Source organism: Cervus canadensis, chromosome 14, assembly GCF_019320065.1.
Source record: "Cervus canadensis isolate Bull #8, Minnesota chromosome 14, ASM1932006v1, whole genome shotgun sequence".
Classification (NCBI taxonomy): Eukaryota; Metazoa; Chordata; class Mammalia; order Artiodactyla; family Cervidae; genus Cervus; species Cervus canadensis.
The window spans coordinates 14,230,514-14,255,906 of NC_057399.1; the positions used below are offsets into that span (position 1 = coordinate 14,230,514).

The 25,393-nt window shown below is 42.5% G+C and overlaps 1 protein-coding gene across 1 annotated transcript; it reads left to right on the top strand.

Moving 5' to 3' along the window:
• Positions 1 to 17,292: 17,292 nt before the first annotated feature.
• LOC122453062 (protein FAM205A-like) lies at positions 17,293 to 23,360 on the top strand. Its single transcript, XM_043486917.1, has 4 exons — positions 17,293 to 17,433; positions 18,111 to 18,156; positions 18,423 to 18,483; positions 19,449 to 23,360. Exons 1-4 carry the CDS (start codon positions 17,293 to 17,295, stop codon positions 23,182 to 23,184), a joined length of 3,984 nt encoding a protein of 1,327 aa, XP_043342852.1. The 3' UTR covers positions 23,185 to 23,360.
• The last annotated feature ends 2,033 nt before the right edge of the window (positions 23,361 to 25,393 follow it).

Here is a 25,393-nt window from a genome sequence, read left to right on the forward strand (position 1 = left end):
AGAAGAACTGTACGAAAAAGATCTTCATGACTCAGATAATCACGGTGTGATCACTCACCTAGAGCCAGACATCCTGGAGTGTGAAGTCAAGTGGGCCTTAGGAAGCATCACTATGAGCAAAGCTAGTGGAGGTGATGGAATTCCAATTGAGCTGTTTCAAATCCTGAAAGATGATGCTGTGAAAGTGCTGCACTCAATATGCCAGCAAATTTGGAAAACTCAGCAGTGGCCACAGGACTGGAAAAGGTCAGTTTTCATTCCAATCCCAAAGAAAGGCAATGCCAAAGAATTGCCCAAGCTACCACACAATTGCCCTTATCTCACACGCTAATAAAGTAATGATCAAAATTCTCCAAGCCAGGCTTCAGCAATACGTGAATGGCGAACTTCCAGGTGTTCAAGCTGGTTTTACAAAAGGCAGAGGAACCAGAGACCAAATTGCCAACATCTGCTGATCATTGAAAAAGCAAGAGTTCCAGAAAACATCTATTTCTGCTTCATTGACTATGCCAAAACCTTTGACTGTGTGGATCATAATAAATGGTGGAAAATTCTGAAAGAGATGAGAATACCAGACCATCTGATATGCCTCTTGAGAAACCTGTATGCAGGTCAAGAAGCAACAGTTAGAAATGGACATGGAACAACAGACTGGTTCCAAATAAGAAAAGGAGTATGTCAAGGCTGTATATTGTCACTGTGCTTATTTAACTTATATGCAGAGTACATCATGAGAAATGCTGGCCTGGAGGAAGCACAAGCTAGAATCAAGATTGCTGGGAGAAATATCAATAACCTCAGATATGCAGATGACACCACCCTTATGGCAGAAAGTGAAGAAGAACTAAAGAGCCTCTTGATGAAAGTGAAAGAGGAGAGTGAAAAATTGGCTTAAAGCTCAACATTCAGAAAGCTAAGATCATGGCATCCGGTCCCATCACTTCATGGCAAATGGATGGGGAAACAGTGGAAACAGTGGCTGACTTCAGTTTTTGGGGCTCCAAAATCACTGCAGGTGGTGATTGCAGGAATGATATTAAAAGATGCTTACTCCTTGGAAGGCAAGTTATGACCAACGTAGATAGCATATTAAAAAGCAGAGACATTACTTTACCAACAAAGGTCCATCTAGTCAAGGCTATGGTTTTTCCAGTGGTCATGTATGGATGTGAGAGTTGGACTATAAAGAAAACTGAGCACCGAAGAATTGATGCTTTTGAACTGTGGTGCTGGAAAAGACTCTTGAGAGTCCCTTGGACTGCAAGGAGATCCAAGCAGTCCATCCTAAAGGAGATCAATCCTGGGTATTCATTAAAAAGACTGATGCTGAAGCTGAAACTCCAATACTTTGGCCACCTCATGTGAAGAGATGACTCATTTGAAAAGACCCTGATGCTGTGAAAGATTGGGGCAGGAGGAGAAGGTGACAACAGAGGATGAGATGGTGGGATGGCATCACTGAGTCAATGGACATGGGTTTGGGTGGACTCTGGGAGTTGGTATGGACAGGGAAGCCTGGCATGCTGCAATTCATGGGGTCGCAAAGAGTCAGACACGACTGAGTGACTGAACTGAACTGAAGCCCTAAGTGATCTGCCTTTTCTCTAGTGACTGTTGCTTTAGGAATCAAGTCCCTCACAGCAGTCCTTTTGGAGCCTATTCCTAGCCATAGTCATCTAGCATTAGCCTTTTAGTTTCCTCTTCTGTAGATACAGTGTCTCTATGTTCACTCCTGTTTATATAGTACAGTGAACTGGCTTCAGCCAGCCCAGGAAAACATGGCCATCCTAAATTAACTGAATTATTTGGGGATTCCAAGGATTGAAGCTGAGTCTTCCTGGACTCAGCTCAAGAGAATGAGGTACAAGGGAGGAGCTGATGTTGTTTAATACTAACTGAAATTTCCCAAAGCACTAGTAAACATGAGGACAAGATTATGGCATGATTTTTAGCCCCTAGAGGCCTGGAAGGAGTCTTCATGAGAAGCAAGAGCGCTGACTTCCCACAGAAGCAGAGCAGCAGTTAAGGAACGTCGCACCGTCAGTGACTGACTGCTATGATTGTACTTAGGAAATAGAACTTTTCAGCAAGATGGAGAGACACTCCTTGTTCTCTGATTTGGTCCCCTGAAGCACAGATTCAGCCCTCTTTAATGCACTCTGCACTCCATTTGTCTTTATCACCATTCATTAGTTTGCTGGCTCTACAGATATTGTTGAGTCCAGACTAGTATGTGACAGGCACAGATTAGCCTCTCAATAAATGTTGGTTAAATGAGTAAATGGAACCTCACCCAGCCTGTAGAATGCAGTGTGAATATGTGTATGTAGGGAGCTTTAGTGGAGATTTTTTTTTTATTAATTTTTTTATTGAAGGTTAATTGCTTTACAGAATTTTGTTCTTTTCTGTCAAACCTCAACATGAATCAGCCATTGGTATACATATCTATCCCCTTCCTTCTGAACCTCCCTCCCATCTCCCTCCCCATCCCACCCCCTAGGTTGATACAGAGCCCCTGTTTGAGGTTCCTGAGCCATACAGCGAATTCCTGTTGGCTGTCTGTTTTACACATGGTAATGTAAGTTGCTGTTTTACTTTTTCCATACATCTCACCCTCTCTTCCCGTCTCCCCATGTCCATAAGCCTATTCTATATGTCTGTTTCTCCATTGCTGTCCTGTAAATTCTTCAGTACCATTTTTCTAGGTTCCGTATATATGCGTTAGAATATGACATTTATCTTTCTCTTTCTGACTTACTTCACTCCGTATAATAGGTTCTAGGTTCATCCACCTCATCAGAACTGACTCAAACGCATTCCTTTTTATGGCTGAGTAATATTCCATTGTGTATATGTACCACAGCTTCTTTAGATGATTTTTTAAAGGTATTTTTGCATAGGCTAAATCTTAAAAGACAAGCGTTTCTACAATGGATAAAGGAAGAGTTATTCCAGAAGGAGGTTGAAGCGCACACAAAAGCTGGCACATAGGTCAACGGGGACCCTACTGTGACTCAGAATGAAACCAGACTGGGTGCTGTAGAAATAAGCAAGGAAATCTGGTTTCACATAGAATTATCAGCTCAAAGAATTGGCTGAAAATAGTATGCTTAAAGTGATTAGAAGGAAATGTCTTTGGATTTCAGGAATTAAAAATAAGTTGGCCCAGAGAATTGCATTTTCTGAGACCAGTGTGATAGGCAGCCTCTGAGAGGACTCCCATTGAGCCCTGCCTCCTGATACTCATAGCACCGTATGACCACCGCTTTGCTTTTGATAATACATCATGGCAACATCGAGGGGCATCCCCTTCCACGGTTCATTACTTCTGTGTTGTTAGCCAACTCTTGATTGCCTTCTTGGTGTCTGTATACTTTTATGAAGTAAGCTGCCATGTAGGAGAGGCCCAGCTGGCAAGGCAGTGAAGGTGGCCCATGACACAGAAGCAAGGAGGAGAAGAAGGTCTCATTCCAGAAGAGCCAGAGGAACTGAATTATGCCACAGCCTCTGAATGAACTTGGAAGCAGATCTCCAGCTGAAACTTTGGATGAGACCACATCCAAATCAAGGTGGGCTGACACCTTGATTTTGGCCGTGAGGCAGACGATCCAGGTAAGCTATGTCTGGATTCTTGGCCCACAGATACCATGAGACAACAAATATGTGCTATTGTAGCTGGCTAAGTATTGTAAGTTATTATTAAGCAATGTTAATAGAGACAGGAAGTGGGGAAGCTCTGAAAATTCCAGGGCTCTCAATGTCTTCACTGCAGTTAAGATAGCACCTTTGGGCACAGCATTCCTGTGCTTCACCAGTTTTGTGGTAAAGTGTGTGTTCAAATTCTTTCATCTTTTTAAAATTGCACTGTTTGCTTTCTTATTATTGAGTCTTGAGAGTTCTTTATATATTCTGGGTATGAATCCTTTCTGAGATGTATGATATGCAAATATTTTCACCCACTATGTGATTTACATTCTCATTTTCTTAACAGTGTCTTTCAGAGGTAAGATATCTTAAATGTTTGATGAAGTACAGCTTACTTGTTTTGCCTTGTATAGATCATACTTCTGGAGTTATAGCTAAGAAATTTTTGCCTTACTCATGTTTATGGATTTTCTATAAATTTTAACATTTAGGCTTTGCATTCAACCTGTGATCCATTTTTAATACTTTTTTTGTATATACTATGAAGTAGGGATTGAAATTCATTTTCTTGGGTATCTGATAACCAGTTATTCCAGCACCATTTGTTGATATATTGAATCATCTGATCCATGGACAAAGTATTTCTATTTTTTGAGTAATTTAAAAATTTATCTTAGGAGTGTTTTAAAGATGCAGTGTATTATTATTATTCTTACATTTTTGCTAAGTTTATCCCTAACTGTTTCATGTTTTTTATGGTTTTCAATGGTATATATTTTTTCAAATTTAAATTTCCATTTGTTCATTACCGGTATACCAAAATACAGCTGAATCTGTATCTGCTTTATATCTTACAACCTTGCTAAATTCACTTATAGCTCTAATAGCACTTTTTTTTTTTCAAATTCCACAGGATTTTCTGCATAGACAATCATATGATTTGTGAATAAAGTCAGTTTTCCTTTCCAGTCTGGTTGCCTTTCATTTCTTCCTCTAGTGTCATGGCATTTGCTAGCACCTTCAGTACAATGTTTAATAGAAGTTGCAAAAGCAGATATCCTTGAATTGTTACTAATCTTAGAGGAGAGGCATCTAGTCTCTCACCATTAAGTATTACCTTAGCAATGGGGTTTTAATAGATGTCTTTTTTCAGGTGAAGGAATTCCTTTCCTAGTTTGCTGAGATTTAAAAAAATTAGGAATGAATGTCGGATTTTGTCAAATGTTTTTTTCTACACTGTTGAAATGATATTTTTCTTTTTTAGTTTGTTAATGTTGTAAATTGCATCAATATGATGCTTTTCAAATGTTAAATCAACCTTGCAGTTTTTTTTTTTTTTATTAGTTGGAGGCTAATTACTTCACAACATTTCAGTGGGTTTTGTCATACATTGATATGAATCAGCCATAGAGTTATACGTATTCCCCATCCCGATCCCCCCTCCCACCTCCCTCTCCACCCGATTCCTCTGGGTCTTCCCAGTGTACCAGGCCCGAGCACTTGTCTCATGCATCCCACCTGGGCTGGTGATCTGTTTCACCATAGATAGTATACATGCTGTTCTTTTGAAACATCCCACCCTCACCTTCTCCCACAGAGTTCAAAAGTCTGTTCTGTATTTCTGTGTCTCTTTTTCTGTTTTGCATATAGGGTTATCGTTACCATCTTTCTAAATTCCATATATATGTGTTAGTATGCTGTAATGTTCTTTATCTTTCTGGCTTACTTCACTCTGTATAATGGGCTCCAGTTTCATCCATCTCATTAGAACTGATTCAAATGAATTCTTTTTAATGGCTGAGTAATATTCCATGGTGTATATGTACCACAGCTTCCTTATCCATTCATCTGCTGATGGGCATCTAGGTTGCTTCCATGTCCTGGCTATTATAAACAGTGTTGCAATGAACATTGGAGTGCACGTGTCTCTTTCAGATCTGGTTTCCCCAGTGTGTATGCCCAGGAGTGGTAACCTTGTAGTTCTGTGATAACCTCACTTGGTCATGATGTATTATCCTTTTCATAAATTTTTTGTTTCAATTTGCTAAACCTTTTCTTAAAAGTTTTGCATCTATGTGCATGAGTGATACTTAATTGTACTTTTTAAAAAAAAATAATATCTTTTTCTGGTTTTGGCATCAAGGTACTGCTGGCCTTATGGGACAAATTGGGAAATATTCCCTCCTTTTCAATTTTACAAAAGAGTTTGTAGAGAATTGTTACTGTTTCTTCCTTAAATGTTTGGTAGAAATAACCAGTAGAGACACTTGACCCTGGATTTTTCTTTGTGGGAAGGTCTTTGACTAAAAATTCAATTTCCTTTATAGATATAAGGCTACTGAGGTTGTCTGTTTCTTTTTGTGTGAGCCTTGGTGGTTTGTGTTTTGCAAGGAATTTGTCATTGTCATCTAAGTTGTTGATTTATTGGCATAAAGTTGCTCATCGTAGTCTCTTATTCTTTATTACCTCTAGAGTTGCTGGTGATGTCATCTGTCTCATTCCCTGTTTTGGTAATTTTGATCCTCTCTTTTTCCTGATCACTTCCCTGATAGCTCAGTAGGTAAAGAATCCCTGCAATGCAGGAGACCCTGGTTCAATTCCTGGATTGGGAAGATCCCCTGGAGAAGGGATAGGCTACCCACTCCTGTATTCTTGGGCTTCCCTTGTGGCTCAGCTGGTAAAGAATCTGCCTGCAATGCAGGAGACCTGGGTTCAATCCCTGGCTTGGGAAGATTCCTTGGAGAAGGGAAAGACTATGCATTCTAGTATTCTTGCCTAGAGAATTCCATGGACTGGTAGAAAAGAGTTGGACACAACTGAGCAACTTTCACTTCACTTTTCCTGATCAGTCTGGCTAGAATTTATCAATTTTATTGATAATCTCAAAGAAACAGCCTTTGAAATTCTCAATTTTCTCTATTGTTTTTCTGTTTTCCATTTTACAGATTTCCCTTCTCATATTTATTATTTCCTTCTTTCTCCTTACTTTGAATTTTATTTGCTTTTTTGTTTCTTAAGATGAAAGCTGAAATTGTTGATTTGAGTGTTTTCTTCTTTTAAATATACCTGATTAGTATTACATATTTCTCTCACCCTGTGTCCCACAAATTTTATTCTAATTTCATTCAGAATAAAAGTTTGAAGTACTTTTAGTTTCCTTTTTTGATTTTTTCCTTTTACTGATTTATTTAAGAGTGTGTTATTTGGCCACCTGATGCAAAGAACTGACTCATTGGAAAAGACCATGATGTTGGGAAAGATTGAAGGCAGGAGGAGAAGGGGACAACAGAGGATGAGATGGTTGGATGGCATCACTGACTCAATGGACATGAGTTTGAGTAAACTTCAGGAGTTGGTGATGGACAGGGAGGCCTGGCGTGCTGCAGTCCATGGGGTTGCAAAGAGTCAGACATGACTGGGCAACTGAAATGAAATGAACTGAACTGATTTGGTTCCAAATATTTGATGATTTCCAGATATATTTCTGTAATTGATTTCTAATTTAATTCCATTATGGTCAGAGGACATATTTTGTATAGTTGTGTTAGGGTTTGCTGTTTAACTCTTCAAGTGATGCTATAACACTACATATGTAGTAGGAGACATTAACAGTTGTATACTTCAGTTTCTCCACTCTCTGCCTTTATGGTATTGTCATACATTTTGCTTATACATATATTTCAGAACACATAATATGTTGTTGTTATTTCTGTTCAGGCAGTCAATTATTTTTAGAGATATAAAGAATAGGAAAAATATGTGTTCACCCATGTTCTTACCATTTATAGTTCATTCCTTTCTGTGATTTTATTGCCAATTGGTATAATTTTCCTTCTGTCTAAATGACTTCCTTTAAAATTCTTTGTGGATTCCTGATGACAGATTCTTTCAATTTTTGTATGTCTAAAGTCTTAAAGTTATTAAGAAAATGACTTTATTGAGCTATAATTCATATGCCACATTAATTCACCCATTCCAAGTTTATAATTAAATGCTTTCTAGTGTATTCAGAGTTGTGTAACATCACCATATCAGTTTCAGAATTTTTTTTTACTCCAGTAAGAAACCCTATATCTGCTTTCCCTCACTGCTGCTAAGCTTAGGAAACTAATACACTATTTAGGTATATTTGCCTTTCTGGACATTTTATTAATATATAAATAGAATAATACAATATGGGATATTTTGTGACTGGTTTCTTTCACTTAGCATAATGTTTTTGTGGTTTATCCATATTGTAGCATATATCAGTACTTTATTTCTTTTAATTCCCAAATAATATTCCATTTTATGCATATGACATTTTATTAATCTGTTCATCAACTGATAAACAGTTGGATTGTTTCCAGTTTTGCCTATTATGACTTTCAATTCAATGACTTAAACTCTTTCATTATCCTACATCTTTATCATATGCTCACTTCTCTTCCTAGCTAGACTGGAGTCCATGGACTAGTACTAAAAATGGCCTTTTTCAGTTCAGTTCAGTTCAGTTGCTCAGTTGTGTCTTATTCTTTGCGACCCCATGGACTGCAATACACCAGGCTTCCCTGTCCATCACCAACTCCCAGAGCTTATTCAAACTCATGTCCATTGAGTTGGTGATGCCATCCAACCACCTCATCCTCTGTTGTCCCCTTCTCCTCCCACCTTCAATCATTCCCAGCATGAGGGTCTTTTCCAATGAGTCAGTTCTACACATCAGGTGGCCAAAATATTGGAGTTTCAGCTACAGCATCAGTCCTTCCAATGAATATTCAGGACTGATTTCCTCTTGGATGGACTGGTTAGATCTCCTTGCTGTTCAAGGGACTCTCAAGAGTTTTCTCCAACACTCCAGTTCAAAAGCATCCATTCTTTGGTGCTCAGCTTTCTTTATAGTCCAACTCTCATATCCACACATGATTACTGGAAAAACCAAAGCTTTGACTAGATGGACCTTTGTTGGCAAAGTAATATCTCTGCTTTTTAATATGCTGTCTAGGTTGGTCATAGCTTTTCTTCCAAGGGGCAAGCATTTTTTAAATTTTTTGGCTGCAGTCATTATCTGCAGTGATTTTGGAGCCCCAAAAATGAAGTCTCTCACTGTTTCCATTGTTTCCCTATCTACCATATTGCTCCTCTTTTTTGTCCATAATCCTGCTTAGTGAAACTCACACCTTGGATAACCTAAATTATCTGTTTAGTTCACACAGCTACTGAACCTTACCGGAGAAATCATTCAACAGTGCTGACTGGATTCATTGCACTTATTAACTATATTCTCAGATGGTCACTTGTACTAACGTTTTTTTCACTCCTAAGCCAGCCATTTCACACCATTTTTTTAAATAGTTGTGCCACCCTCCCCCTTAACACTCAGATGAGGAACAACTACAATTTTGTATAGAAAATAAGTACAGTTGGAAAAGAAATGTTCTCATTTTCCCACTGACTCAATGGTCATGAGTTTGAGCAAACACTGGGAGATGGTAAAGGACAGGGAAGCCTGGCGTGCTGCAGTCCATGGGGTCACAAGGAGTCGGACACAGCTGAGTGACTAAACAACATTTTCTCATAAAATTCTGCCAGTATTTCTCCTTCTGTATTCTTTTCTCTGAACTAAACTGCCATTAAGTATTCCTTCCCTCCTTCCATCATTTTCTTCATACCTAGATCACTCTTACCAACACAAAAACATATGCTAGACTACCAAATTTAACATACACACAACCTTGATCTTGTATTATTTCTGTTTACCAAACAAGTCTTTTTTTCTCCTTCACAGTAAAATTTCTAGAAAGTGTTGTATATTTATACTCATTTGCTCTATTTTTTTACTTTCCATTGTTTGATGAACCTCCTCTAACCAGGTTTTTTACTCACAGCTCCGTTGAAATGGACCTTTGTCAGCGTCACAATGACTCATATCTCACTAAAGTCAATGGTCATTTTCTATCTTCACTTTAGTAGACCTTCTGTTAGCATTTGACACAGTTGACCATTTCCTTTTTCTTGAAATACTTCTAGAAGAACACCACACTCTTCCTTTTCTTTAAACTCACCATCCATCCTTACTGATTTCCTTTGCTGTCTCTTCCTCCTCTATCAGACCCTAAGTGTCGAAGTAACCCTAGATTACTTCAACACTTCAATTACTGCCTAATTTTCTTTTCTTCTCTGATTTTATTTTTTGTCTGGCCACATATCTCAATTATGTCTAGCTAATGACTCTCATCCTCAGAGGACGAGATGGTTAGATAGCATCACATACTCAGTGGGCATGAACTTAAACAAACTCTGGGGAATAGTGGAGGACAGAGGAGCCTGTTGTGCTGCAGTCCATGGGGTCACAAAGAGTCAGAAATAACTTAGAGACTAAACAGCACCAACAATAAAATGACTCTGAAGTTTATAGTTCTAGCTGAGATCTATACCCTGACTTCCAGACCTGTACATCCAATTCCTTATATATTTTTGCTTGAAAATATAATAGGTACCTCAGACATAATATAGTCAAATAAGTAGTATTCATTCCTGAGCTCCCAGAATCCATATTCCATAAGTTTTCACCTTATCATTCACAGTACCATCCATGCATTTCCTCAGGCCAATAATAAACTAAGAATTTTAATTCTTTATTTTACCTTCACACTTAACATTCAATTTACCAGTAGATGTGTTTCCAAATATGTTCTAAATTGCACAGATTCTTAACACATCTACTGTTAAAAACCCAGTCTAAGCCCCAACTATGTCTAGTATGGGCTAGATGTAGCATCCCAATACTCTTGAGCTAGGCAATGTGATACTAATGGTAATTTTTTTATTCTTGTTCCCCTAAAGTCTGTCCCCTACAAAGCAATCTTTCTGAAGAGTAAAAACTGACAATATTATTCTTATAATATCCTTTATAGCTAATATTCTCTCATGCATTGCATTTAGTTGTCTTGTCTCTTCTTGTTGGGGGGATACAGACCAGTTATTTTATAGAGTATCCATCTATTTGTTCAGTGTTTCCTCATGATTAGATTCAAGTTATGCAATTTTGACAGTTATGCAACCAAAGTGATAGTGTTCTTTTCAGTGCATTGTATCCAGAAGCAAATGATTTGATTTGTCCCAATATTAATGATGTTAAATTTAATTAAGATGGTGTCTTAATTTATGGCAAGATACTCTGAGTCTGAAAATATTCTATTCCTCATCAAACTTTCAGTCACTATTTGTAGCAATCATTATAGACTCTCTATCATTATTTCTTCTATATTTATAAGTTGGCATTCTTCTGGAAGGAATAACTTCCCTCTTTTCATATTATTTATATCAGTATGGATTAATTGATTCTTAAAGGAGTACGTCAAGGCTGTATATTGTCACCCTGCTTATTTAACTTATATGCAGAGTACATCGTGAGAAACGCTGGGCTGGAAGAGGCACAAGCTGGAATCAAGATTGCCGGGAGAAATATCAATAACCTCAGATACGCAGATGACACCACCCTTATGGCAGAAAGTGAAGAAGAACTAAAAAGCCTCTTGATGAAAGTGAAAGAGAAGAGTGAAAAAGTTGTCTTAAAGCTCAACATTCAGAAAACTAAGATCATGGCATCCAGTCCCATCACTTCATGGGAAATAGGTGGGGAAACAGTGGAAGCAGTGTCAGACTTTATATTTTTTTGGGCTCCAAAATCACTGCAGTTGGTGATTGCAGCCATGAAATTGAAAGATGCTTACTCCTTGGAAGGAAAGTTATGACCAACCTAGATAGCATATTAAAAAGCAGAGACATTACTTTGCCAACAAAGGTCCATCTAGTCAAGGCTATGGTTTTTCCAGTGGTCATGTATGGATGTGAGAGTTGGACTGTAAAGAAAGCTGAGTGCCGAAAAATTGATGCTTTTGAACTGGAGTGTTGGAGAAGACTCTTGAGAGTCCCTTGGACTGCAAGGAGATCCAACCAGTCCATCCTAAAGGAAATCAGTCCTGAATGTTCATTGAAAGGACTGATGCTGAAGCTGAAACTCCAATACTTTGGCCATCTGATGTGAAGAGCTAACTCACTGGAAAAGACCCTGATGTTGTGAAAGGTTGAAGGCAGGAGGAGAAGGGGATGACAGAGGATGAGATGGTTGTATGGCATCACCGACTCAGTGAGTTTGAGCAAGCTCCAGGAGTTGGTGATGGACAGGGCTGCGTGACATGCTGCAATCCATGGGTTGCAGAGTTGGACACGACTGAGCAACTGAACTGAAGTGAACTGATATATGTTTCCAATGCTGCTTTTCTGTACAGCTGCAGAATGGCTCAGAAATAGTGATCCATACTTCAGCCTGTGAGTTGAGAGGGTGGACTGGGAGTCAAAGGAAGCCAAAGCAGCTAGAATTCACAGTGCATATTATCTGAGAAGAGAGGGCTAAATATAGAGAGAACTCCTGGGATATGAAGAAGCTCCACCTCAAATGTGCAGCCGAGGATTGGTCAGAATATGCATCTGAGAAAAGCACAAGAGGAAGGGTTAAAAAAGACACCTGATAAAATATAAGGGCATGGTACTCAGAGGTCACACGCAGAGGCAGATAGAGAGCCTATCCCAACAGTTAAAATAGAGAACTTTGTAATAACTAGGGCATTGGGTAGAGTACCAAGAAAGGCCTTACCTCAGTAGTAAGTAAAAATCCTGGACTAAATGTTGATGACTAATGAGGCTTGTGAGGAATACCTGAAAGAATGAAACTGTTTCCAGGTAACTTAACTGAATTTCAAAACGGAGCTCAAGAATATTTATAGAGAAAAGTGGTGGACTGGGAATCTCTAAGCCCTTGTTCTCCCATGGGAACACCAAGAAACTACCAGAAACTAGTATAAAAGCCTTATGAAAACTATGGAAAATTGTCAAAAGGCTATAACAACCAAGCAAATAGTCAAGAAAAGTCACATTCAAAACAGTAAAATATTTCATGACGTTTGTACTTTCTGCCCCGCTCCCCTTCTCAGTGTCGTGTAGTTTTGGTGTAGAGGAGGTGACAGCCTGATACACAGGTCCCTCCCTTGAAACAAAGGGAGCAGTTGTTCATTCACTAAGTCATGTCTGACTTGAGCCGAGCAGTCCTTATTTGAATGTTCTGACCATCTTAGGGCTGCCTAAGGACTGGGCTTTATATCCCCTAATTCAGATCTTAGAGAGAAATGGTGGATACTGCTCATGAAAGCTATAAGGGGACTACAGACCCCCTGGGTAAGAGATTGTGGATGGAGACATAAAGTAGACCATTGAAGGCCCAAAGAAGCAGCTAAAGTGAGATTCTTTCGGAGACTGAGTCACTCAAAAGTAGCCATGTGTATGAGGGAATTGAAAAAGCCATAAACAGGTCCAGCCAAGACACCTGTTTAGAAGAGACCTGAGAAGACCTTAAACTTTTCCGTTGAGCTGATTGCTAGGCTAACAGCATGCCCGATGACTGAGAGAGGTAACTATTTTTACAGATGCCCAACCTTCAACAAAGAAGTCACAAAGGATACCGATAAGTGGGAGATCATGGCCTATTTAAAGGAAGAAAATAAACAGTCACAAACTATCCCTGAAGAAGCACAGGCATTAATTAGATTTACTAAATAAAGACATTAAAACAGCTCTCTGAAATATGCTGAAGGAAACTAAACGAAAACACAGGTAAAGAACTAAAGGAAATAATAAATATAGGAACAAAATGAGGATATCAACAAAGAGAAGTAAAAAGAAACTAGAAATTCTAGAGTTAAAAAATACAGTAAGTGGATGGAAAGATTCCCTAGAGGGATTTAACAGCAGATTTATGCAGGCAGAAGAAAGGAACAGCAGACTTAAAGATAGGAGATTTGAAATTATCAAGTTTAAGGAGCAAAAAAAGAGAATGTTTTCCCTCTAAGATTGGTAACAAGGCAAATATGTCTGCTCTCACCACTTCTTGTCAGCGTTATACTGAATGTTCTAGTCAGTGCAGTAATGGAGAAATAAAAGGCATTCAGGTTGGAAAAGATGTAGAATTGTCAGATATTATTATCAATTTGGAAAATACTAAAGAATTTACAAAACATAGCTACTACAAGTAATAAGTGAATTTAGCAAGATTGCAACATAGAAGATAAATATTCAATTTCTATTTCTATATACAAGCAACAAACATTAGAATTGAAATAAAAAACAATATCACTTTTAATAACATCATAGATTTGACTTAGGGATAAATTCACAAAATACGTACAAGACTTGTAAAAGAAACTATAAAAAATTTCTAGGAGAAAATAAAAATACCCTAAAAAAATGGAGAGATTTACCATATCTATGAATTGAAAGACAATATTGTTAAGATATCAGTTCACTTGTAGGAATTTTTCTTACATATATACCCATATGTGTATACAAGGATTTATATATATGAGATTTTTATTCAGTGCAGAAGACTGTACATAAGTAAATATCCATGAATAGAGAACTGAAGGTGAGTTGTGTTATAGTCATATCAAGGAAGACATGACAGCCATTTTAAAAAGTGACATGCACAAGATATATTTAATTATCAAATTAAATAAGAGAGAAAACTGTCTATACTACTGTTTTTGGAGAAATACATACAAATCCATTTGGTTTGGGTTATATTAGACTAACTAAGAAAGAAACACAGGAATCTGATAGAAATGACTGTCTCAAGGGAAGAAAAATGAGAGATAAGAGGTTGAGAAGAAAACATATTTTCTACATATCTTATTCTGCCTATTGAATTTTGTACCATGTATATGTGAAGTGTGAAAGTCTGTCAGTTGTGCTGACTCTTTGAGACCCCATGGACTATACAGTCTGTGGAATTCTCCAGGCCAGAATACTGGAGTGGGTAGACTTTCCCTTCTCCAGGGATCTTCCCAACCCAGGGATCGAACTCAGGTCTCCTGCATTGAAGATGGATTCTTTACCAACTGAGCCACAAGGGAAGCCCACCATGTATGTGTATGTCTACTTAAAAAAAAACAACAAAACAATTTCAGTGATTGAAATCAGTTAAATGCAGTTAAATCCTTCCTCAAGAGGCCCAACTTCTCCAGTCTTTATCCCACAAGTCCTCCCCAGTCTGCCCATCTACGCCTCTGCTAGAAATGGACCACATTTCTAACTGCCAGATGTGCTAGTGGCCCATTCCTCAGCATTCTGCATTTGTTAGCAAGTTTCTCTCCCACCTAGAATAGACTCCTTCCGCCTGTAGCTGCACTCTTAGACCTAACTCTAATGTTACTCTGTCCAGGAGCCCTCTCTCCTATGCTGATCCTCACTATGCTTTCTCTCCCCCTGGAAAGGGGTATTTGTGACCTGGGCCTCACAAATGAGTACATGATTCCCTATGTTTTGGATTGTTGGCTCTTGCTTTGTGTGATGTCTTATGTTGGAAATTAGGATAGCAGAAAGGCAGCATGACTCAAATGTCTTTGTACTCTTAACATTGCCTTGCTTAGGGCTGAGCATAGATTGAGGGCTCACCAGTCTTCAGTTGGGAGAAGGAAATGGCAACCCACTGCAGTATTCTTGCCTGGAAACAGAGGAGCCTGGTGGGCTGCTGTCCATAGGGTCGCACAGAGTCAGACACGACTGAAGTGACTTAGCATGCATGCGTGCATTGGAGAAGGAAATGGCAACCCACTCCAGTGTTCTTGCCTGGAGAATCCCAGGGACAGAGGAGCCTGGTGGGCTGCCGTCTATAGGGTCGCACAGAGTTGGACACGGCTGAAATGATTTAGCAGCAGCAGCAGCAGTCTTCAGTTGGGTGAAAGATTAGATACTGGAGGAAGGACCAAGGAGTATCTTCAGAGATTTTGAGTTCAAGGATTTTTGGCTGTGAGACCACTGTCACCAGGGAAAGATTTTTTTTTTCCTCAAAGAAATTAAAAAATTAGAGTTTTAGAGAAATATGACAATATCCACAGAGGTCAGGTAGGTTACATAAATGTGTAAATAAATGGTCAGCATATAGGAGTGATGGGCCCTGGTGATGAATTAGAAAACAACTGGCTTGCTTAAAGTTTTCAAAAATTCTAGTTAAAAAAACCACGAAAAATTCCTTGAGGCAAACAGCAGATATCCAGAGTAGATGAGTAGATCTAACCACAATCAGCAACTGCTTTATGACTTTAAGTCAGAAGTGGTCACTGACACTCACAGAGATGCAGGTAGGTGCATCTGTGAGATCTGTGCATCTGTGAGATCTGATGCACCTCTGTGAAAAGACAGAATTCTGTAACATGGTTAAAACAGCTCTAGAAAACTAACTCTTAAGAGAGATGCCCAGTTTTTTAAGGAATCTCCACACTGTTTTCCATAGTGGCTGTACTAGTTTGCATTCCCACCAACAGTGTAAGAGGGTTCCCTTTTCTCCACACCCTCTCCAGCATTTATTGCTTGTAGACTTTTGGATAGCAGCCATCCTGACTGGCGTGTAATGGTACCTCATTGTGGTTTTGATTTGCATTTCTCTGATAATGAGTGATGTTGAGCACCTTTCATGTGTTTGTTAGCCATCTGTATGTCTTCTTTGGAGAAATGTCTGTTTAGTTCTTTGGCCCATTTTTTGATTGGGTCATTTATTTTTCTGGAATTGAGCTTCAGGAGTTGCTTGTATATTTTTGAGATTAATCCTTTGTCTGTTGCTTCATTTGCTATTATTTCTCCCAATCTGAGGGCTGTCTTTTCACCTTGCTTATAGTTTCCTTTGTAGTGCAAAAGCTTTTAAGTTTCATTAGGTCCCATTTGTTTAGTTTTGCTTTTATTTCCAATATTCTGGGAGGTGGGTCATAGAGGATCTTGCTGTGATTTATGTCGGAGAGTGTTTTGCCTATATTCTCCTCTAGGAGTTTTATAGTTTCTGGTCTGACATTTAGATCTTTAATCCATTTTGGAGAGGGAGGTGGGAGGGGGGTTCGGGATGGGGAATAAGTGTAAATCTATGGCTGATTCATATCAATGTAGGACAAAACCCACTGAAATGTTGTGAAGTAATTAGCCTCCAACTAATAAAAAAATTTAAAAAAAAAAAAAAGCTAAAAAAAAAAAAAAAAAAAAAAAGAGAGATGCCCAAGGAAATCTCATTAGTGTGTCTCAATGGAAGGCAGTGTTTACAGTCTCCTCTCACTCATCTGCAAGCTTGAGGCCACACAGTCTGGGAGGCATTCCTTTCTGATTCCCACAATGTCGTTTTAAAGATGTTACCACTTTGACCTGTCCCTGCCACTTCAGCCACGGTCCCTTCAGGCACCTCTGATTTCCCATCACCCACTGCCTGTAACGTCCAAGCTCCCCATTTCCAAGCCATAACCAGACTGGCCATCAGGCTGGCGGAGGGCATGGAGAGTGAAGACAGAGTGGGAGCACAGACACTGCCCGTGCGTGGCACCTTCATTCCTTACAACCAGACCGCCTCATCTGCAGACGGAATTACCACATGGGCTTCCTAGACAGGTGAAGCTCCTTGACGCCATACCTACCCTGTGAAGCAGAAGGGCTTTGTGATGCAGTCTGGTGGCTTGGTTCCGTCGTCTGTGAGGCGGAGACGACCATGTGTAGCCTTGGAAGTCAGTAGGTGCCAGGACTCTGAATGCCTACATTCATAGGGATGGTTGGTCTCCTCGTGATTATGAGGTTTAGACCATGCTGAGCCAGACTTTTGTTCTGTGGGATTTGGGGTATCCCTTATATACCTATGGCTCCATCTTCATTATTATTCTAATCATCTGGCAAGTGAAAAAGAGTTACCATGGATTAACGGAACATAAAAGGAGCTGCTGCCGGGTAGGGAAACACCATGACCAGGACTGAACTAATTAAGCCTTAGATAAGATGTTTTTAAGCTCCCAGTATCTCTCCTTTTATCCTTCCTCTCCACCTGTCTACCTCCCCACCCATATGTTTTTTGTTTTGTTTTGTTTTACCATCCATTAGTTACTCTTATATGGTATTTCTCTTCTCAGCGCCTAGAAATAATTTCTTACCAGACCATCCCTGCAGAGTATTCTAGTTGAAAAATCAAGAACATCTCTATCTGGCTTGGGTTGAGACTTAGATGAAATGGATTGTGCCTTGCTGGATCTTTGAAGACTTTCCTTTATGGAAGATTTTTCTGGTTTATGGTCCATTAAGGCATTTGTAAATTGAAGTCCTTTTGTTATTAGATCTACACAACTTTATTCTGTTCCACCCTTTCTCTTGTTCCATTATAAGCTTGATACAGAACTTCTCTTAGGAAATAAATGGGAGGCATGGAGGACGGAAGAGCCTCAAAATGAATCAGAAATAAGAGAAGGCAAATATTGAGATGAAAAATAATAGGAGTATGGAAAGTTAGGAAAGTAAATAAGATATAGGTAAATTAAAAAGGATTAGGTGATCTATATTAGCTTTGTCTTGGTTTGGACGTGAAAAAGAAAATGGTGTCTCAACTTCATACTCCAACTCTTTTGTCTTTTAAGCGTCACCGAAAAGTCAGACAAAGGGCTAGAGATGCAGCATCAAGAGGTAAAGTCCCAGTCTCTGCTCTGACTTCCCTCCCCTGGGGGTGAGGCTCCCATGGACCCTGTCCCCCAGTGACCCTTGGTGCCAGCCACCAGGTGCTCTAACTGCTGAAGGCTCCAGTCCCCAAGTAGACAGATTCTCCCAGAAGACTTTTATGGGGGGTGGGGGGGTGGTGTCTGCAGTCTCCTGTCATTCAAGGCCTTTAGATTCCTGTTGGATGTCCCTGAATCCCCTCCTGTTCTGTGTAACACTGTCTCCTGGTTTCTCAGCTAGGAGATATTCCCAGAAAGAAGCTGACAAGCTGTGGGAGCTGCTCTCGGTCATGAGAAGGTGATCTCTTGCTCTTTGCAGTCTCCCATCTCCCGGCGTGGCCTGTAGTGATTTCTGTGTTTGTCCTGGGGCAGGGTTGGGAGAAGGGGAGTGGCTGAGAGGGAGCCAGACGCATGGAGCCTGGAGCCCTGAGTGAGGCAGGGTTGCAGGAGGAGAAGGTGGGGTAGGATGTCTCAGTGGAGAGGGGTCTTCAGCTGTGCTCCGGGCGAGGCTCACAAAGGTGCTGGAAGTCAGGATTTAACTATGTGGGTTTTCTCCCAACCATGAGACAAGTTACCCAGTCAGGAGAATGGAGAGTTAAGTGCATAAATGAGTCATCATTTTCATATTCTCTTTACAGCCACACCCTTTCAAGGGCAGACCCCTGGACCCTGCTGACATTACCTCCTCTGGTTCTGTCTTCAGGGAGGCCAGTTCCTGGGACAACCCTCAGGCAGGAGCTTGTCATATTATCCCCTTCTTAAGAGCTCTGCAGAATGAGGAATTGGCTCCCGAGAGATGTTGTTTACATCTCCTAATCCCCAGAATGCAGAGTTCCCACAAGGACTTCTGTGGCTCCAAGCGAGGCTGACTCCAGGTTCTACCTGATGATGTTGCTGGTGCTGCCCCATCAGCTAACCATTGGCTCTCCCACCTGCCTGGTTCCCTTCTCCTAGTTCAGCTTCTCAGCACAGGTCAGCAGAGAGCTCACCCACCTCCCAGTTTCTCAAGGCCCTGTGTTCCCACCAGTTGCCTGAGACCTTGCCCAACAAGCTTCAGGCTCTCAGCCCAACCCACTACAGCTTGCCAAATGGCATTTCCCTAGGAAGAAAAGTAGACACTTAAACACCCAGTGGTTGCAGGCCTCAGAGTTTACCGGGACTAGAGGAAGGCAGGCCCAATCTCCAGGCCACACACTGGCCAAGAGTAACAAACAGTAACAAACTGCCCATCAGTAACAAACATTTTGCTGTTTCCCTTCCCAGCCAGGGCTGGCTCCCTCAGGAGGGAAGTGTGCGGCAGATCCTTTGTGCAGATCCCTGCTGCCAAACCTGCAACACCATGGCTCTGAAGATTCAGCAGTTGTTGGGTGAGAACACCCTAATCTCCCGCACTTCAGGGGATACCTCTCAGGGCTCCTCTTGCCTAGAGGTTTTGTCCATGTCTAATGTGTCTTTTGAGCAGAGTCTGGAGCATCATACCCCACACTCCAAAGACCTTGCACTTCCATCTGCAACCCTCACAGTGTCACAGAAATCCTTAGCCCAGTCAGCGGCCCAGTCACCTAGTGCAGTCAGCATCCATGATTACTGGGCTGAACATCTCAAGCTAAGGCAGGGATTCCAAGTGCTAGAGGTTCCCTCAGGGACTGAGGAGCCTAGAATTTCAGTGAATCTGCAGGAGATGATGCAGAGCAACCTCAGCCTCATCTGTGGGAACCAAGTCCAGCAGCCCTTAAATCCCCAGGTCTCTCTGCTGACCCTGAAACAAGAAATTACTACCCTGACACATCCAGTGGCCTTGCCGATGGTCACTGTCCTCCCTGCCCACCTGCCGTTCCTGAGTCCTGAAGTCCTGAGACTTCTTGAGGTCCATGTGAAAAAATGGATGCATTTCCAGAGGTGGGGGCTCCCCAGGCGTGTAGAAGAGTCCCTGAGGCAGCTGATGCCAAACCCGCCACTGTTTTACCAAACTGTGTATAACCAACCAGTTTCTTTCATCCACAATAATACTTCACATTTCTCTGTTGAGAAACTTGGGACCATTTCATACCAGAACTGGGGTTCAGGTATGGCTGGCCAGCCTACCCAGGCCTTCTGGGTTTCTGAATGGTGCATTACGGATCCAGAACAAAGACACCTCTACCAGCAAATCCCCAACCATAAGGCTTTAGCCTGGCCCTCTTCAGCCCTTAAAGAATTAACTGGCCTCTATCTAATGTCTGAGCAACAGGCTAGTGATGCAGTGGGCCCCGTGCAGCCAAAATACAGCCAGCTATTCTGTGGCCTGCCTTCTCTGCACAGTGAGTCGCTGGTTGACACCTTCTTGGCTTCTCAAGGCCTCTCCAAGGATGAGAGCATGTCCAAGCCCCACCTGAAGGATCCCTTTCTCTTCAAGGAACTCCCCTTCCTCCCTTTGCTGCCTAAAACTCCAACCCAGTCAACTCCACTCTCTTCTCTGTCTTCTCAAAATTGTGTTGCTCCATCTGATCACCAGCAAGCTCACATCAATGTCCCGTTTCTGACTCTGGACGAGTGTGAAGCCCTGGAGTGGCACCTGCTGCAGAGGCAGCTCCAGCTTCAGTGGGACTTGCCAGATGTTTTCCAGAGAGATCGACATGTCCAGAGCCCTGGGCAGTGTCAGCCCGGTGACAAAGCCCAGTCTTCTGAGACTCTGAAGACTACCTGTCCGGGGCAGCCTGTCCCAGTCCTCACAAGGGAACTACTCTTCCCGCAGCACACCAGGCGGCTGCTGGAATACCACCTCCAGAGACAGCTGATTCACCACCGCTGGGGCCTGCCCCAGAAGATCCAGCAGTCCATCCAGATGCTGCTGTCCCCCACTCACCAGCAGACTGTGTCCTGGAGCAGCACAGCCCTGGACCGTGTGAACGGCCCCCAGCCTACATGTCTGGAGGCCACTGGAGCTGATGACCCATTCTCACCTATTGTGGACCCATTGTCTGTCCCCATGCCACACTTGTTTGACCAGGCCAAGGCAATATTGCGGGGCCATATCAACTCCAAATGTGGGCAGATTCACCAGGGCAACATCCCTGCCTGTGTGTATAGTTCTTGGGAGTGCATAATTCCTGGGGTCCTGGAAGTGACTCCCTTCCGCTGCATCCTGGAAAGCACGCCCCTGGAACTCCAGGCAGCAGCTGACCAGGACCCTCAACAGGAAGTGACCCCCGGGATGCCAGTGGCCCTTGATGAGCAGCAACAGGTCTCACCAAAAGCTGTCTTTGAACATCCTAAGCTGCCCGGAGTCCTGTCAGAGGCAGCCATTGAGAAACTGGAGACAGCTTTACGGCACAAGTATCTGGCCTTCTTGTCAGGGCTGCCGGCTCTTTATTGTGTGGCTCTCTCCAGGGCCATGGCCCCAGCAACCACGTCAGTCACATCCCCAGCTGTGATCACAGAGATGGTGCCTGAGCCTGCTGAATGCTCAACAGAACCTCTGACTCAAGTGACCTCACCTGAAGAGCAGGGTCCAAGTCCTGGGCCAGGCCTTCAAGAGGCCAAGGAGACTCTTTCAAACACTGCAGAAGAATTCCAGGTTGATGAGCAGGTGGAAGGAGTAATTGAGATGCTGCCTATAGAAAGCCAGACAGAGCCTGAGAGGCCCTCTTCACTCGGGGAACACATCTTGGCCAAAATGAATTTCCATCTGAGAAAGAAGATCCTAGAGGCACAAATTGGAATTCCCATAAAGGCGAGAGAGTCCAGGGAACAAAGTGTAGGAACGTCAGAGGATGTATCTACACAGGAGTCTCTTGAGAGTTTAAACAACCAAGGACAGCCCCTGCTCCGGGATCTCCCCATCCCACCAGATGTACCGTGTGCCCCAGACCCAGAGTGGCTCCACCTCAAAGAACAGCTGGCCACTGAGTTGAAGGCGGTGCGCCAGAAGCAGAAGCAGCCCAGTCTCAGCACAGTACCCCATGGTTCTGGCCCCTGGGCTTCCAGCACCTTCCTCAGTGGGGACATGACGGAGGCCCAGGTGCTTTGTGTTCAGCTGGAGGCCAGTGTGAACAACCCCAGTCTGGAGGAGCCTTGGAGCCCTGAGCCCCACAGCCCTGGCAAGAGCAAGGACTCAGCCCAAGTCCCCACACTGGCAGAAAAGAGAGAGGAGCCAGGCAAACCCAGACTGGCTGGGGGCCATGGAGAAGGGGATGCCGGGTTCACACTCTCCTCCACGAGAGAAAAAAGCCACTCTGTTGAAGGCCAGAGGCCAGAAGGGATACTTCTGAACAGGACACCCCGCAGCCCCTGGCAACGGAGACGTCGCTTTCACCTTGATGCTTCCTGTCAACACAGTCCTCAGCATTGCCCTCCGCCTAAACTCCCAGAGCTCCCTCCTGGAGTCCCTGGGGGGAAGGATTCTGAGAAGAAGGACCTGCAGGACAGTCAAGCCAAGCTCAGTGTCACCCTCAGACCAGCAAGGGTTCCCAAGAATGCCCAGCCTGTGGTGCCCCAAGCATCACGGGGCCAGCCTTTCCTGGGCCAGCTCACGGTGGGTAAGCCATTGCAGGGCCGAGCTTTACAAGGTCAGGTCTTTCAGAGGCAGGTGGTGCAAGGTCATCCTCATAAGAGGCCCAGCCTTCCAGAATCTGGCCTGAGAAATAAGATGAAATCTCTTCTGCATTGTATTACACCCAAGGCAAAAGGCAAAGGGCATGAGGCATCCATGTCCTCTACCTCTGAGAAAGTGGCCAGCCCCAGAAGAGAAAATGTGGAAAAAATCTCGGCTCCAGCCAAAAGTCCCAAGGGGCGAACTAAGACAGAGAAGACAAGAGGGGACTCCAAGGCCCAGTTTCCACCCCCTGAGAAGCAGATGGGCCTAGCTTGCATGGATGTTGCCCACTCCCCAGACAGTAAGCTCCAGCACCACTCCCACCCCCATCAACTCCACTTGGCCTCAGTCCTGGGTGCCCCCCGCCACTGCCCTCGGCACTGTCCTCGAGTGGCTTGTGCCACCCCACCAAAGAACCCACCCTAAGTCTCAGCTCTCACCTCGAAGGGAAACTCTGGTTTGCGCAGGAAGACCCAACACAGTCAGAAGACTTTGTAGTCTCCCCAGTGTCTGCGTCCCTTGAGGAGGAATGCTCCTGTTATTTTTATTAATGTGCAGGTGGGCAGAGCACCACCCAAATACACTCTATATATCTCTAAGCAGAGAGTTGTGTGTCTGCTGCTTTTCTCCACCCTGGTGTGCTCAGGGAAGGCATGATGGAGGTTAATGTCCTTCCTATCTAGGGAAGAAGCTTTAACCCACTCTTAAGCTGGGTCAGCATTCCACACTCCCCGCCCCCCTACACCCCCTGGACTGTGGATAAAAGGGACTTGAGCAGAGAAGGAAGGCCCTTGTCTAAGGTACATTGAAGTTAAAGGTCAGAATTGAATTTGATTAATATCATGGTGTCCTTGGGCCCAGAGAAGCAATGTGGATGTGAGGGTAGTATTGTCAAGAACCAGTGGCCAGGAATTTTTTGCCCCAGGCAAAATTCACTGATGACTTCTATATATATGCTCACAATCTGGAGGGGAGATATTTGGGAGAGTGCCAGTGTTCCGATCTTGAGGAGGTGCTTTGTATTATCGATAGCATATAGATAATATGACAAATACCAAAAGCAAATGATAGACTCTCCCTTTCTGCTCCTGTTGATTATGTTAGATCTTTCTGGAGAGCTCACCTGGGAGGCGGCTGTGGTTCTCTTGTATCCCACCTCCTCTATCAGCTGCATGGAATAAGTGGCACGGGGAATGAAGATCACAGTGGGACATGGAAACTCCAAGGGTAGGCAGGAGAGAAGCAGGGAGGGAGAACGTGTAGACGGAGGTCTGAGTACTTGGGATCGAGGCTGACATGGTCCTGAAGAGGGCGTAGGAAGAGAAAAGACTGGTTTGCTTGAACCAGGAAGCCAACCCAGTGCCCACATGCTTTTAGGGGACGGGGGTGAATAAACTGAGGTTTGGTTCTTCATAGTGTGATGAAGAGCAGTGAGTTGAACCTTGTTGTCCAAAGGTAATGCAAATTAAAATTTCTGAACACTCACCCTCCACCCTACAAAATTGTTGTCCAGCGTTAGGGACTGGTATAACTTTAAACCCGTGTTTTTGCTCAGCTCAAACATGAAGTCAGTGACTGTTTTCTAATCTTGATATATCTCAACTTTGCCCCCTTTTTTCTGCATTTACTGTCTCTGTTAAATTACTCACTCATTCTTGCCTAATTAATATAATAGTGTCTCATATGCCCAGGGCCTAGGATAGTGGCTGGCATAATAATACCTTAATGGTACTTGAATACAAAGTCTGGGCTGTGGAGGCAGACAAATCATTACATTAGTATGTTGAGTGCTGTGGAATAGGGAGTCCTGCCATGGGATTACTGGGGTACTCAGCTCAGAAGGACCCAAGAAGGGTCACAATAAAATCACCTTGATTATGCTGTACACCTTAAACTCACGCAGTGCTGTATGTCAGTTATATCTCAAAAATGGAAGGAAGATAAAATAAGCTTAAAAAATAACTTTGAGAACTATTTTACATTCAATTAAAATGTTTATGTACCACATGCAAATAGCTATAACTAACATGGCAAAGACATAGAATTTATACAGTGGAACTCGTGATTTCATGGGATAGACAGTCTACATGCCCAGATTGTCTAATCAACACATATACTTGAATGTCCAAGATTCATCTCAAAACTATAGAACAGTAAATTCTTGATTTCCTGTGCCCATCCATTATCTCATTACACATATGAAACATGCTCCAATCGCCGTATTCATAACATCAGTTGATGGCAACAGCATCTTTGCAGTTGTTCAGGACAAAAACATTGATGTCTTCCTTGACATTTTCCCCTAACTGCCCATATCCAGTCCTCTCTGTTGTCTGTACCTTCTGAGATGAATTCATAACACGACCACTTCTCACTCACTCTGCCGCTATGATTACTGCAGTAGTATCGTAACTTACCCCAACTTCTGCCTGAGACTATACTTCTAACAGTCTGTTCTCAACACAGAAGCTGAATACTCCTCAGGAAAGGTCCTGACTATAGATGACTGGACAGAAAGATAGATTAAGGTTAGATGATGATGATGATGAAGAAGATGAAGGAGGAGGGGGAGAGGGAGGAGGGGAGGAGAAAGAAAGGCGTGTAAAACCACGAGACTGGATAAGATCATCCAGGC

Bases quoted from the DNA above. Each gene is read 5' to 3' on its own strand.
- LOC122453062 (XM_043486917.1), top strand. From the start codon at position 17,293: ATGCTGAGCCAGACTTTTGTTCTGTGGGATTTGGGGTATCCCTTATAT. The intron at 18,157-18,422 runs GTAAAGTCCCAG...CTGGTTTCTCAG, and splicing joins TAGAGATGCAGCATCAAGAG to CTAGGAGATATTCCCAGAAA. The intron at 18,484-19,448 runs GTGATCTCTTGC...TTCCCTTCCCAG, and splicing joins CTGCTCTCGGTCATGAGAAG to CCAGGGCTGGCTCCCTCAGG.